Genomic DNA, 20,421 nt, shown 5'->3' on the forward strand with positions numbered 1-20,421 from the left:
CAGTGCTAACATTAACTCCGCTGTTGTTTTACTTCCTGCAGTACCTACTTCAGAAAATGCCCTCATCTAAGAGAGGAACAGTTTACCTACCAGAAGATTAAAACCTCACCCTAACAGCTACACTTCTAGTTTAGGTGCTTATATGTGTTGATTTTTTCGTCTTTAGTCTTATTTTTAATATAACCACCTAGTTTCTGTCAAATCTTGGGTAGACATGTATTTTTTTTGTTGTTGTTGTTCTCCCAGTTACACAATGTCACCTAACTCAACAATGGAACTATTTAAAAATTCAGGGAAATGTCTCCCTCCCCAGACTTCCTGATTGCAAACTCATAAGCATGTCTCCAGGGTCCTGGTACTAGTCTTCCCTCTCCCTGAGGCAGAGACGCTCTTAAAAAAAGTGTTGAGAGATTTTTGGCAGAACAATAAATTTACACATTAGAAAAATTCAGGGTTAAAGCAAGAAAACCAAATGGAAGGTTGTATTGGTGGAGGGGCTGGGAGTTAACTTTGTCTGAAGAACTTGTAAGCACCAAGCACTAGCCCCTCATTTGTAGAAATGTGGCATGTCTTACTGCTTTTACAACACTTCAGGTTTTTTTTTCTATATTGTTATAAAATATTGATCCTTGCAGATACAAAAATAGGTAACTGCAGTGTTTATATGATTTTTTAAAAAGTAAAAGGAGCGAATATTTCTTGTCACTTGAAATGCGTAGCATCAAGTTTTTGGTGTACTGTCCATGAGACAAACTAGCTAATAACAGAATATCTTGTTTCCTTAGTATACAATTTTGTGAGTTCAGAAACATTGGTGCTGCTTGTAGTCAGTATAGCTAGTATCTGAAGACCCAGGCCTCTAAAGAAAGTATCTTTAATTTAGTGATGTAGAAAACTCTTGGTGTTATATAAGTGATCCCTACAATGTTGTGATTATACTCTGAATGAAATGTTATGTAACCACAAAGCCAAAGGAATGACTCACTTGGTGTAGCTATCAGCAGATATTAGTTTTAAGATGGTTTAGCCCCATTTTTTTCATACGTATTTTGTTCTTTCTATAGGATTTAGGGTCTCTTAAAAATAATAAGCAGAAATCATTAGTGGAAGATTTCACATTCATTTTTTTTCATAGTTCCAATGATTTTTTTCAACAAATTGAGGTTTTTAATTCTACTGTTGATTTGCAGTTCAATTTCCTATGGGTAAGGATCCCTTTCAGTATGGAAAACTTACACAGTAAGGTGCCACCACACCGTAGGATTGAATTTCTACTTAGAAAGAAATGTTTCCTTGTGAAGGCCGGGGATTCCATAGCTCTAATAAACAGGAATCCAGGGCACAATGAACAGGAACTCTCTGAGTCACTGCATTGGATGCAGCGTGCGTCTACGTTGGGTGTCTGGCGAATGTGGTGAGGAGGTGGGGTTGCTGTGTTACCCTGGAACTCAGGCTACTTACTAATAAGGGCTGGCGGGAGATGAATGATGAGGTCACTTCTTTAAACACAAGGCTAGACCTGTGAGAAACAGGTGATCATGCCCATCATAGGTAGGCCAGTGACAGGAAGGTGAGTGAAGCCAAAGTAAACTTCTCTTTGGTAACCGAAGCCTTCGTGACACACTACCTTGTCTGATCTCCTGCCATAATTTTAATGTAATTCACACAATTTAATGAGACCTCTTTCTCCACACAGAAACTTCACACACAGGCTTTTTTACAGTCAAGGGTGGAGTTTCTTTAGGAAATAAGAATGGGGTAAGATGTGAGACTACAGGGATGACTTTTTTTTTTTTTGCTACTGAAAATATATGCAGGAAAACATATACCAATTCCACAATTTCTACCTGTACAATTCAGTAACATTGGTTACATTCTTCAAGTTGTGCAGCCATTCTCACATTTTCTGAATTTTCTTCCACCGTCCCTAAACTGACTGTCCCCAAGCTTCCTATTTAACCTTTCAAATTGCTGTTGTCAATTTGATCCCATATAGATAGCTCTCAAGGCAGACGATCTTTACTAATCAAGCTAAACTATTTTTTGGTTTAAAATAGACTTCAGGGAATATTTTTGGTTTAAGGTTTGAAGATGATCTCAGGGCAGTAATTTCAGGGGTTCATCCAACTTTGAGTGGCTCCAGAAAGTCTGGATTCCATGAGAATTTGAAATTATGTTCTGCATTTTTCAGGGATGACATCTTGAAGGAATAAATGTAACAGAAGAATCCAAGATTTGGGGTCACATGGTCACAGGAGTTGTAAATATATACATATTATGATACTAATTTTTTTTGAGGAATATTATTTTTAATATTTCTATTTAGGAAAAAAGGTGGTTTCAATAAACCCATTGCCACCAAGTTGATACTGACTCATAAGGACCCTATAGGACAGAGTAGAACTTCCCCATGGGGTTTCCAAGGCTGTAATCTTTGAGGAAGCAGACTACCACATCTTTCTCCCATGGAGCCACTAGTGGGTTCGAATGGCCAACCTTTCAGTTACCTGCCGAGTGCTTAACCACTGTGTCACCAGGGTTCCTTGTTGTCGCAGTAGTACAGTCAATATAGCTTTAAATTCACTGCTGGTCACATTAGCTTCCTAGTGCATATTACAGTGTGGGCAATTAGTCCCTCCCTCCAAAGCCAGTGCATATGTAGATGCTTCACATCTCAAATCTGATCTCTTACTTCTCTTTAATACTTAAAGAATCAACTATCTAGAAATAGAGAAACAAAGATGCCATATTAAAGGAGGCATGAGCCAGAAATAAGGATTTGATTTGAAATCCACAAAGGAACAGTGAAACTAAAAAATCTGATGCACACATGCTTGAACAGCATTCTGTCCCCAGCTGTGTCTGGCTAGACCAGCTGGTTTGGACAGAGATAAGCAAGTGCCTGCTCACCATGGATAATCCATGTGTTGGGTCATCTGCCTGTGGATCCTTGAGAACACACTGTGGGGGAGGGAATAGCCAAATCATGACATCTCATTTGTCTGTCTACCATTAAAAAAAATAAAAAATAGAAAAAACATTGCCATTGAGTCAATCCTGAATCATGGCCACCCTATAGGACAGAGTAGAACTGCCCCCATGTTCCCAAAGCTGTAAATCTTTATGGAAGCACACTGCTACATCTTTCCCCATGGAGTGGCTGGTGAGTTTGAACTACTGACCTTTTTGTTAGCAGCCGAGTGTTAGCAGCTCAGCATAAATGGGTACACAATTGTATCCTGGTATAAAAAGCATGCACCACTTAGTGACATTGAGGTGTCTGCCTGTCCATCAGGGTCAGGTGTGTTGCCTCCAAATAACCTCACAGTGAGGTTCAGCTCTTGATAACTTGACCTACATCTTGCATTTGACACTTGGTTCAGTTGGTACCCCAAGAACAGCTCCATCCTGTAGACATGGATTCCTCGTAACGAAGCTCACAGGATTTATATATATTATCAGAATACTGAGATATTAATTTATAAGGATAAATATAATTGATATGGGGCTTAGAGCCTCAAAGTTCTTATTCCCTGCTTTGTACATAGTCTAGCAAAATGGTTAAGTTTGCTCTGAAGGCAAACTGCCTGGATTTGGATTCTGGTTCTGCCATTTATTAGCTCTGTGATCTTGGACAAGTAACTTAATGCCTTAGTTCTTCAGTTTTCTTGTTTATAATGTTGTGGTTAGGTGCCATTGAGTCAGTTCCAGCTCATAGCGACCCTGTATACAATAAAACGAAACACTGTACCATCCTCACAATGGTTGTTATGCCTGAGCCCATTGTTGCAGCCACTGTGTCAATCCATCTTGTTGAGAATCTTCCTCTTTTTTGCTGACCCTCTACTTTACCAAGCATGTGTCCGACTCCAGGGATTGATCCTTCCTGATAACATGTCCAAAGTATGTGAGATGTAGTCTCGCCATCCTTGTTTCTAATATGTGGGTAAAAACCAATGCTACATCCTAGGATTGTCATAACGATTAACCCGTTGCTTGGCGTGTATTCAACACTTCACAGTTAGCAGTTATCATTGTTGTTATTCACATTTGGGCAGACCTTCATGGGAAGCTAGTCAGAATTTTGTTTGGGGAGTATGGTGGATCACAGCAAGGTAAGTTAGACGGCTTAACCAATTAAGGGCAATTGGGCTAAAGCAGGCTGATGAACATGTTCTTGACAGTTGGCGTAAAACTCAAGTTAGGTTCAGACGCCTGCATGTCCCTCCACGCTGATGTTGCCAATTTGATATTTCTAGCCACTGTTTGGACGGATACTTTAAACTTGTAGTTTCTGAAGCTTTTGTTTTTCTGCTTCTGAAGCCATGGAATCACTTTTCTTATTAATGCATTCTTTCTCTAACTATGTTAATACTTTCATTGGGTGACTATCAAGCCTTACTGCCTTAGAATCAGCCTGTTTATGTATCTTGCGTAATTCATTGTATTGATTTTAGAGGTTAATTCTATGAGCAATCTTATGCTTCTTGTTCCAAGATGCTTGAAGGAAAGCATTAGTACAACATTCTAAGTATGGAAACATGGCATGTATGAGAATGTGTGCAAGGAAGAAAGACCAAATGTCTTATTTTGACAGGTAGTATTTATGAAGCACTTGCGGTGTGTCAGGCACTATGATTATTTCTTTAAATGGGTTATCTCATTTAATCTCCACCATAGCCCTTTAAAGTAGTTTACATTCTTATCTCCATTATACAGATAAGTAAATTGAGACTTCCACAGCTAGTAAGTAGCAGAGCTGGAATTTGAAACAAAGTCACTGTTTCATTACTATACTCTAATAAGAAACAGAACTGTCTTCTTTTTTGAAAGAGAATCATTGTACATTCTCATAGGAAGTAGGTAAATGTATCTACATATCTGATGAAGGTTTCTAACTTTGTGCCATGGTTGTGAGTCACATGACCTACCTTCTTTGGCCACTAATTAGTGGTGCTAACTTGGCAAGTCACCGTGTTATCTTTCAGGCCTAGAATTCTTTTCCTGATATCACATACGACAACAGCAAGTAGTCATTACCCAGACTGAATACTGAGCGACTTAAAGGCCAGCATATTCTGGTATCTCCCCAGCACTCCTGTCTTTAGCAACAGAATTGATTCCTTGTGGCCAGTTTCATCTTTGCAAATGAGAGATTGACTAAGAAAACATCAGTGGATGCAAATAAGAAAAAGAAAAGACTTCTGTCAAGTTAATTAAGGGAAAATATTCCTTTGACGTCTTGCTTTTCCCCCATGCTTATCATCAAGGTGGGCTATTCTTCTCTCCTTAGAGGGCTACTTTCCTTTCATGCTGAAAACAAATAGTAGGGACTAAGTACGTAAGTGTGGAATGAACACAGCACATTTTAATATCCATTTGGAAGTTTTCCTGTTGTTTCTCCATTTAGGAAACATTTTCTTCTACTTCTGCCCATTATCACAGCTTTGACATTCATGTCATTAACAGAATGTCACTTTGCAAGATACTGAATTAGGAGCAGCTAGCAACAAAAAATACAGAACAGAAGCATACTGGCTTTTTGCCACATCAGTTTTCCTCCCAGAAAAGAACAAAGTGGAGCTCTGATGTCAGCTTTACATGTTTTCATGTTTATGTTCCAGTTGCAGATATACATGGAATAAGGGACCGTTCATTTGTGGGCAAAGTGTTATGCCAAACTGCTATAGAAAAGCAAAATGCTTTAGACCTGGAAGGGTGAACAATAGTCATGCTGTTTGTTCTGGGCTTGAAATGAATTTCTGTTGGGTGTCATAAAAGGAGATTTGGAAGTAGACTCCCCTCCCTTTGGTGGGTCAGAAAGGAAGGGTCCCAATATCCGTTGAACCAGAAAGAAGGAACAGAGCGTTTTATTTGTATGGGTAGACTTAATTTAGCTAAGCAGCAAAATTTTACTGGTAGACTGAAGTTTATTTACCAAATTAAGTATTTCTGGGTTTAGGAAGTTAAACAAGGATTTAATTTCTGTATGGAGAAGTCTGGAATGGGTAAAACAATAGACCAGTTCAGCAGAGATTTGGATATAAGAAAATCTTCTGATCCGGCTTGTAAAGCCTATGACCATTTCTTACAAGCAATAAACAGGGGAAATGAGGTATAGGGAAAGAAGTCAACGGTAAAATTTGATTATGGTATTTCCAAAAAGGAAGATCAAAACATTAGATTGAAGCCATTGTGTTTATTCTGGTATTGTTTGCCATCACTTTCTAAGGCCTTTTTTAGACATGTTTCCTTGTCACTGGCCAACTGAGAACAATCTAATGCCATTAAATTAAATTCATTCAAAATAAATCATATAGTTGGACTTTGAGCTAGGTTTTTGGCTACTTAGAAAAAATTTTTTAAGTTGTGACTTTTTTCCAAAACTGAGTATAAAATATAAGATTAAAAAAAAAATTGTTTGTGTCATAAAAACTCCACGCCCCTCCGAGCACACACACACATTTGTAAAGTGGAGGTTTAGAAAAGCATTATTTTGTGTTTTGTTTATTTCACCTAAACTCCTCAAATTACCTGTTGACTTATGTCTGTTCTCTGACTACAATTGCCTTTAGGACAGCCAAAGGCTTGAGAGTCAGGTTCAGAAGTATTTGAACCTAACCCTTCACCTAATCATAAAGCTGGGGTCACCCCCTCTACCCCGACCCAAGCTCTTTCTCATTGTCCCTCTGATAGCCCAGCCATCAGTAGACCCAGCCAGGTGATGGCAGTTCGTTTAACCCTGCAGAAGGAGAGATTAGACCTTAGGCATCTTGAATGACTTCATGCAAGGTTTTGGGCAACTTGAAACCTTGTAGCAGCTTCCCAAGAGGCAGTACATGCCCGTCAACTCTTAGGTCAGATTTAATTACCTTGCTTTCTCAGCACTCTCTTCCCACCTTCATCTCAAGTAGGAACGATCCTTATTACATGTCTTTGACCTGAGGTTTGAGCTGTTGTGCTCTACGTGACAAATCAGAAATCCAGAAGTCATCTTCATCGTTGTCTCCCCATTGACTCAGCCTTCAAGAGTCCTCATGCAAATACATGACCCACCCTAAGTGTCTTCTATGATCTGAGTTTCAGATAAAATTGCATTAAAAAATCCGTAGGTATTGAGACATAGGCCTTTAATGACTTTTTTACTTGTAACATTTTTAGCAGTTGGACATACCCTGCTGCTATAAATCACATATCTTTCCCAGCCTCTGCTTGACTTGGACCATTGCGCTGTGGCCCTCAATTAATTAGAGTGATTATGCCATTATAATTTTATTCAGAATGATGTCTGTGTATGTTTTCCCAGTGAGATTTTTCATACTATGTATCCAGAACACTAGGCCTTATCAGCTCTTTATGTATTTTGTCAGTTATATTCACCACCTGTCTGTCAGTTTGTTGTACTGTGGTGGCTTGTGTGTTGCTATGATGCTGGAAGCTATGCCACCAGTAGTTCAAATACCAGCAGAGTCACCCATGGTGGACAGGTTCTAGTAGAGCTTTCAGACTAAGACAGACTAAGAAAAAAGGCCTGGAAATCTACTTCCAAAAATTGGAAAATGAAAACCCTATTGATTACAACAGTGTATTATCCAACAGCTCAGTTAATTGGCATAACATAGTTCACAGATACACTGTTCTACAACCAAGTTTGGTGAGTAGTGTCTGGGGTCCTAAAAGCTTGCGAGCGGCCATCTAAAATACAACTATTGGTCTATGCTTGTCTGGAGCAAAGGAAAAAGAAGGAAACCAAAGACTCAAAGAAGAAACTAGTTTATGGGTCTAATAGCCCACATGAATCATGGTCTCCTTTATCCTGAGACCAGAAGAAGTAGATGGTGCCAAGCTACCACCAATAATCATTCTGACCAGGAACACAGTAGATGGTCCCAGATAGAATGGAAGAACCATAAATTCCTAAAAAGGCCAGACTTACTGGACCGGTAGAGGATTCCCCGAGACTATTGCCCTGAGATGCCTGTTAAAAAGAAGTGAACCCATTTCCAGAGGTCACCATTCAACCAAATAATAGATTGGTTCATAAAATAAACGATATCTCCTGTGAATACTGTGCTCCTTTAAACAATTGTCTTTATGAGACCAAATGGCCAATATTTATCATAAAACAAAGGTGAGAAGGTAATGGGGCAGGCGGGGGTGGGAGGGGGCACGGAAGCTGGATTAATAGAAATGGACAGAATAACCAGAATGGAAATAATGAGAATGCTGACACATTGTGAAAAATGTAACCAACGTCACTGAACAGTATGTATAGAAATTGTTAAATGGGAACCTAATTTGCTGTGTAAACTTTCACCAGAAATATGATTAAAAAAAAAAAATGTTGCCTGATATAGTGCTGGAAGATAAGCCTTATAGGTTGGAAGGTGCTCAGAATACACAGTGGACATAACTATGGACTCGTCCATACCAAAGATTGTGAAGGTGGCACAGGACCAGGCAATGTTTCCTTCTATTGTACGTGGGGTTGCCATGAGTTGGAGCTGACACAAAAGCAAATAACAACAACAAAAACCAGTTGCCATGAAGCCAACTCCAACTCTTGGTGACCCCAACTCATGACAACTCCAGGTGTGTCAGAGTAGAACTGTGCTCTATAGGGTTTTCAGTGGTTGATTTTTCAGAAGTAGATTTCCAGGTTTTTCTTCTGATGTACCTGTGTGTGGACTTGAACCAAGTTAACCATTGTCACTACCCAGGGACACCTAAGAACAATAAAGAGTGTACTATAATATTGTCTTGGATCAATTTAGTCTTATAAATTAGACTATATGTTTGTATTACAAGTGAGATTATAAACTTCTTAGAGTTGGATACTATTTTTAGTTAGTCATTCAATAATATTTAGTGAATCTCTATTTCTATTTTCTGGGTATCTAAAGGGATTCAATATTATATAAAATGTAATGTCTGTCATCAAGGAACTTATCCCCCCTCTTAAATTGTAAACTTTGTGTACTCCTAGGTTACATTTATCAAATGAATGAATGGCCAGACAGTGATACTATTTTTGCCAGGATAAATGTGATACAATATGGTAAATTTCAGCCACCAACAAGTCACATGGTAATAATGTGGCTCACCATGTCAGCCACAGTGAAATAGCTATGTCAATATGTCCAGCTTAGAAATAGCCACAAAATGAAGAATAACTTAGAAGAAATGTATTTTTAAAAATATGTTTATTTCAGGCAGAGTACTGAAGTGAAAGGATTATTTGGAGAAGGCCTATGAAATTGATGGATGATATTCAATGCATAGTATATATTAGTGAAATTCAAGTGTTTATTATTTATGAAAATATATTTAAAAACTGGTTGGGAATTTGTCTCTTTAGATAGCAACAAATTTTTGCTTGTACCTAACCTCTCTTCCAGATTCCACCTTGGAATACCATTCTCTGTGAATCAGCCATATCTTTTTTTTGTACTTTAAACTTTTGGAAATGTTTCCTTCATTTTCTTATCTCCCACAGTACTTTGTACATAGGAATATATAAAAAAATATATACTCAATCAATGTTCATTACATTGAATTCTGTCACGGAATGGCATTTTTGCCTCGCTTTCTAGTAATATCTATATGTTCAACCGTCTTTATTCCTCTATGAAAGCAGAAAATTGGGCCAAACATCACTACAGTCTTATCTTAATGGATTAGATACATTTTACAAGAACTACTGTATAAATAGGGCAACAGGTTTATCTCTGTATAAGTTATATATCAGAACATATTTTCTATTGATTTTCCCTAAAATTTTTGAAGGCTTGAAAACCTGTTCCGTTCTCCGCGTGTGTACTTGGCCTAATGTTTAATTTCTCATAGGTGAAAACAGTATGAGCAATAATTAATTTCTGTTGTAATTAATGTTTTTAAAAAGAGTTTCTCTACTAATGGAAAAGTTTAAGGATCAAACTGATAATATCAATGATAAGCATTCATAATTATATGTCCTAGATAACTGTGAACTGGGTCATTGCATTGCTGCAAATATGCAGAGACTTGAAGCACTAGGCTTGATAGTCATGACAGCATAAGCGCTGCAATTTCCCCCACTTTTTGGAGGCAGTGTCAAAGAGCATGGACCGCTATAGTGCTTGCATTAAATGTTGAGGCCAGTTTTGTATACATTAATTTTTAAAATAACTATATTTTGAAGAAGAATCACAGGATATGACGGTGCGTTAGGGATGCATATCAGCTTAACCTCCTATCTTGTCTCCCTGCTTCCTTTGGATATTTTAACTTAGCAGCCAGATTGGTTCTCTCAAAAGTCAGAAATTGGGTCTAGAAGACTTAATACCAAAAGAAAAAGTAAAATATTTTATTAACAATTTTACATTGATCACATGTTGAAATGATAGTGTTGATACACTGGTTTTGATAAAATATATAATTAAACATAAAGAAAAACATAAGTCAGATTATATCACTTCTCTGTTCAAAACCTTCCCAGAGCTGCTTTTTTTCACTCGGACTAAAAACCAGATTCTGCACTATGGTCTGCAGGATGCCCCAGACCCGCCTCATGTCAGCTCTGTCCTTTCCTCTTCTGTTACTCTCCCCTGGCTCCCTCCCCTCCTGCCACACTGGCCTGCCTACAGTTCCTAGAACACTCCTGCCCGAGGGGCTTTGCTCTTGCTGAATGCTTACCTCTCAGACAACTGCATGACTCACTTCCTCCTCTCTTTCTGGTCTTATTTAAATATCATCTCCCCACTAGAGCCTTTCCTGGCTACCTATTTAAAATTGTGACCTCCCCTCAACCACACGCGCACCTGTGCTCCTTGTCCAGCTTTCGCATTGTTTTTCTCCATAGCTATCTCACATACTATAAATGTCATTGCCATCTCACATACTTTAAATTTTACTAGTTTATTTTGTTTATTGCCTGCTTCCCTTTCTAGAATGTAAACTACTGAGAGCAGGGATTTTTATTTCTTTAAAATTTGTTGTTGTTGTTAGTTATTGTTAAACGGATTCCAACTGATAGTAACCCTGTGTACACGAAGTAGAATTGTGCTCTGTGGGGTTTTCAAGGCCCTGGGCTTTCAGAAACAGATCTCTAGGCCTGTCTTCTGAGGCACCCCAGGTAGGTTCCAAACACCAGCTTTTCAGCCAGTAGTTGAGAGCTTAACCATTTGTGCTACCTGGGGACTCCCTTGTTTAAAAGCTCATTAAAACCGTTTCCCATCTAGTTGATTCTGACTCGTAGCGACCCTCTTAGGACAGAGTAGAACTGCCCCATAGAGTTCCCAAGTAGCACCTGGGTGGATTCACTTAACTACTACGCCACCAGGGCTTCCTGTTTAGAATAGTGCCTAGCATATTTTAGGCAATCTACTATTTTGTTGAATTAATTAATGAAAGTTTGGAGGGAGCCTCGATTTCAAGGGCCATGGAGAAGACACTGGCAGTGCTTTAATATTAAAGCCTAAATTTTCGCAGGGATTTGTTCTTCCCTGCCTTCTAAGGGGGAACAGCACTTGTCCATCCAACTCCTAGGTCTGAACTTGTGCTGTTCAGGAAAAGGGGTAAAGCTGCAGACTTGAGGCAGCCCAGAGAAAGCTAGAATGATTTACGTAAGAAAGATAAACAGTTATTCCTGTTCCTGGGCAATGGCCTGCTAGCACAGTGGTTAAGCATTCAGCTGCTATCTCATTAGGGGGAGAGCAACTAGGAGTACATAGCAAGGCGTAAACAAATTTTTGTATGAGAGACTGACTTGATTTGTAAACTTTCACTTAAAGCACAATTAAAAAAAAAGATGACCCCAAACATTTAATATCATTATCCTGGTTCGGCAGTTCAGATCTACCAGCTGCTACTTGGAAACCCTATGGGGCAGTTCTATTCTGTCTCATAGGGTAGCTGTGAGTCAGAATTGACTGCAATGGGTTGGTTTGTTTGTTTTTTCCACTGGGTAATGGAAAGGGTTAGCACACTAGGCTGCTAATTGAAAAGCTGGAAGTTTCATTCCAGCAAGAGGTACCTCTAGAGAAAGGCCTAGCGATCTACTTCCCAAAAATCAGCCCTTGAAAACCCTGTGGTGCACAGTCCTGCTGTAGCACACATGGGGTCACCATGAGTGGGAGTCGACTAGATAGCAACTCGGTACAGCACTATGAAGAGAAATGGAAATACGGGAATAAAGGAATGAGTAGGGTTTGTGAGTTCCAAATAAGATTTTAAAGAAAATTTGCTTTATGTTATGTGATCTAAATGTTCTTTCAAATTCAGTCTCTTCTTTAAAGACATTTTCAAAGCTTTGCAATCAGATTTGCAAACGAACAGAGGCCCAGATTTTTAATGTTGCCAAGAGGAAAAATAAATGTCCATGATATGTAATTTTAGTGCATTTAAGAATCCTAAAATTTGCTTCAAATGAATAATCTAAAAAAAGGAATGAATTAGAACCATATTTATGTTGCCATGGTTAAATTTCAAAAATATAATGTTGAGTGAAAAAGGGTAAGTTACAGAATCTCTGTAATATGTGCTAAAGTATAATTTTTCCAAAAGTCAGAAACTTTACTGTTATACAAATATAAAATGAACCCATGTCAAAAACTTAACCCTTTACTTAATGACGGTGCCAATAACGTTTTAAAACAGATTCAAAGGAGATTTTGAAAAACAGACATAAAAACAGACATACTTGTGTGTATATATGAGTGTGCGTATGTGTGTACACACAATCAGGAATACTGAAATGAAATTGTTAGTTTATGCAAAACTGTTTAATATCTTGTAGGATAATGATATTAAATGTTTGGGATCATCCTTTTTTTTTAATTGTGCTTTAAGTGAAAGTTTACAAATCAAGTCAGTCTCTCATACAAAAATTTGTTTACGCCTTGCTGTGTACTCCTAGTTGCTCTCCCCCTAATGAGATAGCACACTCCTTCTCTTCACTCTGTATTCCCTGTATCCATTAAGCTAGCCTCTGTCCCCCTCTGCCTTCTCATCTCCCCTCCGGACAGGAGCTGCCCATATAGTCTCATGTGTCTACTTGAGCCAAGAAGTTCACTCCTCACCAGCATCATTTTCTGTCTTATACTCCAGTTCAATTCCTCTCTAAAGACTTGGCTTTGGGAATGGTTCCAGTCTTGGACCAATAGAAGGTCTGGGGACCATGACCTCTGGGGTCCCTCCAGTCTCAGACCATTAAGTCTGGTCTTTTTATGAGAATTTGAGGTCTGCATCCCACTGCTTTCCTGCTCCCTCAGGGGTTCTCTGTTGTGTTCCCTATCAGGGCAGTCATCAGTTGTAGCTGGGCACCATCTAGTTCTTCTGGTCTCAGGCTGATGTAGTCTCTGGTTTATGAGGCCTCTTCTGTCTCCTGGGCTCATAATTACCTTGTGTCTTTGGTGTTCTTCATTCTCCTTTGCTCCAGGTGGGTTGAGACCAATCGATGCATCCTAGATGGCCACTTGCTAGCATTTAAGACCCCAGACACCACTCACCAAGGTGGGATGCAGAATGCTTTCTTGATAGATTTTATTATGCCAATTTGGGGTCATCTTTTTATGGAGTGGATATCAGTTGTATCTGTACCACAAAATTCATTTGCATTATTACAGACTAGAATTATTTGCATTACTATTAGTTTTCTATAATTTAACTTCTGTCCCTACAAAGTTTTAAAATAATCTAGTCAATAGAAAGGCAATGTAAGGTGACACCCTTATAACAGGATCAGATAATCCCCCAAGGGCCCACTATACAAAGCTCAGCCAGCCACTGAAAGGAAACTCACTAGTCTCTTTTATACAATTTCAAGCCCTTGTCAGTTTTTCCCAATATGTGATACCATTAATGAAGATGTAAGAACACACACAGATATTGTTCATAGGTACACATGTATTATGTCAAAGTGCCAAAAATGGACAAGGGCTGCCAGCTACAGTTCTCTTCATGATTGCCTGGTTGGGGAGTTGAGAATGGAACTGGCTTGATCTTCAGATGGTACATTTAGCTCTATCTAATGCCTATATAAAACCTTGGTGGTATAGTGGTTAAGTGCTACAGCTACTAACCAAAAGGTTGGCAGTTCTAATTCACCAGGTGCTCCTTAGAAACCCTGTGTAGCAGTTCTACTCTGTCCTATAGGTCCGATATGAATTGGAATTGGCTCGACAGCGATGGGTTTTTTTTTTTTTTTGGTTTAATGTCTCTCTGTGTGTGTGTATATGTGTGTGCATACGTATGTGTGTGTGTGTGTGTATATATGTCTCTTTTTTTTTTTTAATTAGAAACAGATATGACAAAATGCCACAGTTGTTACTTAAAGTGGTGGAAGTTGTTGAATTACTTTTCTGTATTTTCTATCCTTCAAAAATTTCTTGGTCTAAAAACAAATGTGTTTTTTGAGTATTTCTATCATCTGGTCCAAAGCCTTGATTGTAAAGATGTGGAAAGAGAAACCTACCTACTTTCCAGCATTTATTCAACAATATCATCTTAAAACCCAGTAACCCAGTGCTGTCGAGTTGATTCAGCTAGATGATTTATGCATGTTGCTTATGCCCAGTTTCCTCTACTTCCGTCTTCTCTTTGTTTAAGGAACATTCAAATGTTCAGATTCTAGTGAGGTATTAGGAAATAGCAGATGTTCATGTATGGTGAAGCGTTGGCCTATAATTGGTCTCCTGTGCAAGTTTATGAACTTTCTCCATCAAGAAGAATTCATGAATTATAGCCTAGTTTCCAGAATTACTAGGGCTCTTCTTAATTCACTATATTATCACTGCCCCTTAATGCTGGTTAGTCATATGCTATACTGAGTATTGACCTTTCAAGTCAGCTGTGAATGGAAAAATTACGGCCTGTTGGGGTGTTCTCTTCTCAGGTTGGCTTGCCATATGATCAATATTCATGTCTCAAAATGAATGTAATTTAAAATTAAGCTGGATTTCAGCTACTTAGAGCAATTGTGAAAGGCCCGAGCCCGGTGCACCTCACAGCTTTTACAAACCTGTTAGGGATGATTAACAGGCTCTTCTCCCAGGAGCTGCTCATGGGTAGATCCAGATGTGAAATGTTGACAGGTCTCACCAAGCCTTTCAAATGGAGCCTTGAGCATAAGGACAACTTAGGCAGAAATGAAATGAGTGCTTTGGGACAAAAATTTGTACACCACACCACTTCCCATCCTCCACTTCAGCGCAGAAACCCTTATTCCCCTTTGTGGCTCACATGGAATCAGACCTGACTTAGATGAAGAAATTCAAGATTTGTCCCCTATCCTCCTAGTAAATGGAGGTCCTGTTGGCAATTGAGAGGTTGAGAAGCTCCGTGTGAAACTGATTTGGTGAATGGCAACAGTGAACTCAGGGAGCAGGGATAGTGCCTTATTCAGTCCTTGGTTCACCAGCCTGAGCCAGAAACCATCCAGATGAATCAAATGCTTCCTTTTGGTGGCCTCATCTCATGCTACACTGTCTCCACCCAGGTGCCCTTCCAACTGTGATGTTCTGACTCACAGTGTTCTGTCCCTGCCTATCTCACCTCCCAGCCCCAGGGGCCAGCCAGTCCTACTCACTCAGAAGTACTGTCAACATCTTTCTATTTTCTTATTCTTCCCTGATCCCAAGTCCACAGTCAGCAGTATTTGTTGTAGTGTGTGCTTATGTGTTTCTAAGAACTAGCTTTCTATGCCTCATAGTTGTCCCTGGGTGGATCTTTCAAAGGAGGAGCCAAATTAATGAGGTAAAAAGCAATGCTTAGGTAGGATCATCAGCCCCTGCCTTAATCCGTTGTTTGTCTTTGCCTTTGTCTCAAGTTGTATATGACTGTCTTCTCAAACTAAATTCGGATTTTGCAAGTAAAGAATCTGATCGTGCTTTTGTGGTCATAGAATGATGGTAGTCATCTTTCAAAATCAGAGAACAAACTGAGCATGTTATCCACTGGAAAAGTAGGATTTTCCATGTGTTGCTTGGAATAGAGAGCTGAAGAGGAGGAGATATTTTGTGGGTATTCCTGGGTTTGGCTTTCAGATCTGAGCATGGTCAAATTTTCCTGTTTGATTTTTTTAGATATTAAAGAAAGTTCCAAGTCTGTGATAAGTTTAATACCATCCCTAGCTTAATGTTGAAGATCTATATAGATGTTAGAGAAACACTTTCAGTTTTGTAGTTTTATTTTTCATAGCATTTGTCAATAAGCTATGCTTCCAATTTTTTAAGTTTTTCTGTAACATACTATCGGGGCCCTGATAGCACAGTGGTTAAGAGCTTGGCTTAAGAGCTTGGCTGCTAGCCAGAAGGTTGATAGTTCGAATCCACCAGCTGCTCCTTGGAAACCCTATGGGGCAGTTCTACGTTGTCCTATAGGGTCACCATGAGTTGGAATCAACTTGACGCAATGGGTTTTCTGGATAACATACTATCAGTACACGTTTCACCCACTATCTGAAAGTAGAGCGTTCTTATGAAACTTTTCATAAGCCAAAATGGCATAAAACGAAGAAGAGAAATTTTTGAGTGTCCCCAGACGCCCAAAAATAACCTACCAAATAACACATAAAACTTAAAGTAACACTAACATAGTAAAAGTAGGAATGCTGAGTGTAGTTCCTGGGGAAGGAGCTTGGCAACGCCATTCTCCCTGCTTAGGGTGTATGTACACTGCCTCTTTAACAGCTGTCTGCAAAACAAATGCTGAATGCTATTTCTGCTTTTCATCTTTTTTCCTAAGAGTGAAAATCCTCTTCAAATTTCTTTCAGTTGGCAAAAACAGGTACTAATGTACTTAAAAGCAAAGCAAAGTGAACATTCAAAAAGTGGAGATACCTGTACCTTAAATAGTATAAATTGAGTTCAAATTCTGAGGCAATTTATTTTTAACTTCTCTTCTTTAACTTGCTGATGTATTCATAGATGAAGTAGCTTGTATCCTTTATTTCACCCTAAATCCTATTTATAATGAATCATCTGTTTGTATGTGTGTGTGTGTGTGTGTGTGTGTGTGTGTGTGTGTGTGTGTGATGTAAACTTTTTTGTACATTGACCAAACAAGTAAATTTTATTTTCAGGTTTTACGTAGACATTTCTTTTTGTTGTTGATATTGTTGGTACTATCTTCTCTTTTTAAAAATTTTGGATCACATTTTTGAAAGGAGCATTTTCTGTGCTTTTTTTCTAACCAACCCAATTGTGAGTTTTTTGTTTGTTTGTTTCCTTGGATTCAAAATCGTTGGCTGTTTATTTTGCTTGTTATGGTAATATACTAGTTATTCTATATGGTAATGTACTAGTTATTCTATATGTTTCTTAGGAAAATTCAATTTTTATAAGTTTTCTTTAATAAGGACCGTTCTCTAAATTTTTTGTTTTAAGTCAGCATATTTCATTGGTACCCTTTATATTTAGATATTTATTAAACTGCCCTTTCCATTGATACACATTTCTTATTCAGTTATGGTTACATATATAAGCATTAATAATTAGGTACATCAAAAGAAAGTCTTTGTAAGTTATTTAGATCACATGCTAAATGTAACAATTAATACAAATAGCCATTTTTGTGATAATGTATGTTTCAGTTAGTTTTCCAAATTTACAATTACATGTGCTGAGCTTTCTAAGATATAAATTTGTTGTTTATAGTTTTATCAACATCAGCAAGTTGATATACTTAATATTCTCATTTTGAAATGAAAAGAGACGTTGATTTCAATTAACACTAAATATATTATACAGTATCTTTTAAACAATCAGACTATCTGATTTAATGATTATGAATTTAATAGGTGGGATACAATTCTTGATAGATGAGTTGATAATATCACAAGCTACCTTCAAAATTAAGTATCAAAGGTCTATTCTTAACAACATTTTTAAGTCTGGGTAAACGTGGTCTTAATGAAACTCACAGATATTGCTAGATGTTGATTGCTGTAGTAAGGAAAATAAAATGATGCAGCTTGACCTTAAAAAATTATAAATGCAGGATGTTGACAACTGATAGTAAAGAGAAAACATCTAAGAGAAACTATTGGCTCCCAAGTCAATATTGCTGAAAGAGCTCAGGTTTGGTTTTGAAATGTAGTATTTGCATATTTAGAAATGTTCCTTTCAAATATTTCATATAATCTCAAAGTATGCCCACTCATTATGTGTAATTTAGGATTGTGAAGTCAGGTGAAAATTCCTGTTTCAGAAACCTAGTATAACAGAGGTTTGTTCTGAATTAACAACTAAAATGCTTAATGAAGCCTGAGGGAATCCAGTGAGTAACCTGCCGGTTTTATCACACTTTTCTGACTGTTGTACTGAATGAAGGGCCAGTCTGTGTTGAAGAAAAGCAAATGAAAAGAAGATAATATTCTCTTCACTTTCAACCAGTTTTATATTTTTCTTTCTCTTTTTACTTTGAAATCAAATTAGCAATTACAGAACTTCATATTTAGCAAAAACAGGAAGAGATACCTACCCTGTGCTTATGTGTGAGTTGGAGCCAACTCAACAGCAACTAACAGCAATAAAACAGCCAGTAGGTAGCATGCCTGTGGAAAAGGGCCGCCACCGTGATTTTTGTACAAACTGGAATCTGTTGTTATGATTTCAAACAGTTACCTTAATCAGGAATTTGAATGTAATTTACCAGATGAAAAACGAATGAGTAGTGAAATACATTTATCTTGGGCATCAGCTGTTATGTTGACAAAAGGCACAAATATGAATCTGTCTAAATAATTAGATTTTTAATTAGTGCATCATTATAAGACTAATGTCATTGTGCTTCATTGCATGTAATTTTGTATTAGAAATTTCATGTCAACAAAGATGCTACCTGTGGTTTGCTGATTTGAATACTTAATTTATTACTTGTGGTGTATGGCATGTCACATATTTGCATCCAAGAGCTGAAAAAGAGCATTTGATTATAGCTTCATTGGTGGTGAGGAATATTGATGATGCTAATGCTATATGAATACATTATATTTTCTAGTATTCAAGATGCAGGTACCCCCCAAATACAGATAGTGTACATTAACTTGCAGTAATTTCAGCAATAAAAGAGATAGGTTGTTCAACATAGCCTGTGCTTACTTTGAACATACTTGAATATTATTGAGGCTGTCTTCTTTTTTTAAAAGTTTGTCTTTCCTTTTGGCAGTTGTCGAACAAGCAACCGGAAAAGCTTGATAGGCAATGGGCAGTCGCCAGCGTTGCCTCGACCACACTCGCCTCTCTCAGCTCATACAGGTAATCCATTGCCCTTACTTGGGTTTTGTTTTACTTCTTTTTACTATTCCTTTAAAATAATGCAGGCATTTTGAAATTCAAGTGCATATTTGCATCTCGTTATCTTGATTTTCCTGTTGTTTTACGCCACGTTATTTTTTCTAATGAGTAAACCCAAGCCTTATCCTTTGTTTGAGAGATTGAACTATAGAATATAGAATTTCTTTTTCTAGGGGTTAGTCCTTTTTCATTTATTTCTGTCATGGATTGAATTATGTCCCCCCAAAAATGTGTGTATCACTTTGGCTGGGCCATGATTCCAGACATTGTCTGATTTTCCTATATGTTATAAATCCTGCCTCTTCGATGTTAATGAGGGAGGATGGGTAGCAGTTGTGTTACTGAGGCAGGACTCAGTCTACAAGATCAGATCGTGTCTTGAGGCAATCTCTTGAGATATAAAAGAGAGAAGCAAGCAGAGAGACAGGGGGACGTCACCACCAAGAGAGCAGTGCTGGGAGCAGAGCATGCCCTTTGGACCCGGGGTCTCTGAGCAGAGAAGCTCCTAGTCTGGGGGAAGTCTGATGAGAAAACCAACAGAGAGGGAAAGCCTTCCCCTGGAGCTGATGCCCTGAATTTGGACTTTGAGCCTACTTTACTTTGAGGAAATAAACTTCTCTTTGTTAAAGCCATTCGCTTATTGTATTTCTGTTATAGCAGCTGTAGATAACTAAGACAATTTCTTTCTCTGTTTCTGAATTTTTGGATGATACAAGACATGTTTCCATATTGGGATTATCTTTGGGAAATACAGATAGTATAACTCCCATGAAGAGGATTAATGCTAGGAACCTTTCGACATTTTTCTCCCTAAAATTGAACTTGTTATATTAAGATAGGCATTATAGAAACTATAAAGATTCAGGAGATGAGATCCTTGGCCTCAAATACTTTATAGAATTAAAAGGAAGGTTGATCCATATTACAAAAACTGAATTGAAGACTGCCTATATATGCTGTTTTATTGTTGTTGTTTAATCTTCTCTCTGAGGTGGTACAAAGAAGAGAAGGGTTAATTCCAATCAGGGAATTCTGGGAGAGTTTGAATTGGCCATTTGCCCAATATGTTGAAAGATGGGCAAGGCTTTGGCAGGTAGAAATGGCATCAGACAAAAGGAATTCCCAGTGTATGGTTATTGTGGGGTGT

The 20,421-nt window shown here is 38.1% G+C and overlaps 1 protein-coding gene across 12 annotated transcripts in view; it reads left to right on the forward strand.

Annotated features, from left to right (window-relative positions):
• Positions 1 to 20,421, forward strand: part of MAST4 (microtubule associated serine/threonine kinase family member 4) — a 721,413-nt gene that overhangs the window by 567,080 nt on the left and 133,912 nt on the right. For all 12 annotated transcript variants that reach the window (XM_049864865.1, XM_049864768.1, XM_049864777.1 and 9 more), the window contains one exon: positions 19,147 to 19,235. In XM_049864865.1, the coding sequence (XP_049720822.1) occupies positions 19,147 to 19,235 (89 nt within the window). The remainder of the gene's footprint in view (positions 1 to 19,146; positions 19,236 to 20,421) is intronic.

This window comes from Elephas maximus, chromosome 2 (assembly GCF_024166365.1).
Source record: "Elephas maximus indicus isolate mEleMax1 chromosome 2, mEleMax1 primary haplotype, whole genome shotgun sequence".
Classification (NCBI taxonomy): Eukaryota; Metazoa; Chordata; class Mammalia; order Proboscidea; family Elephantidae; genus Elephas; species Elephas maximus.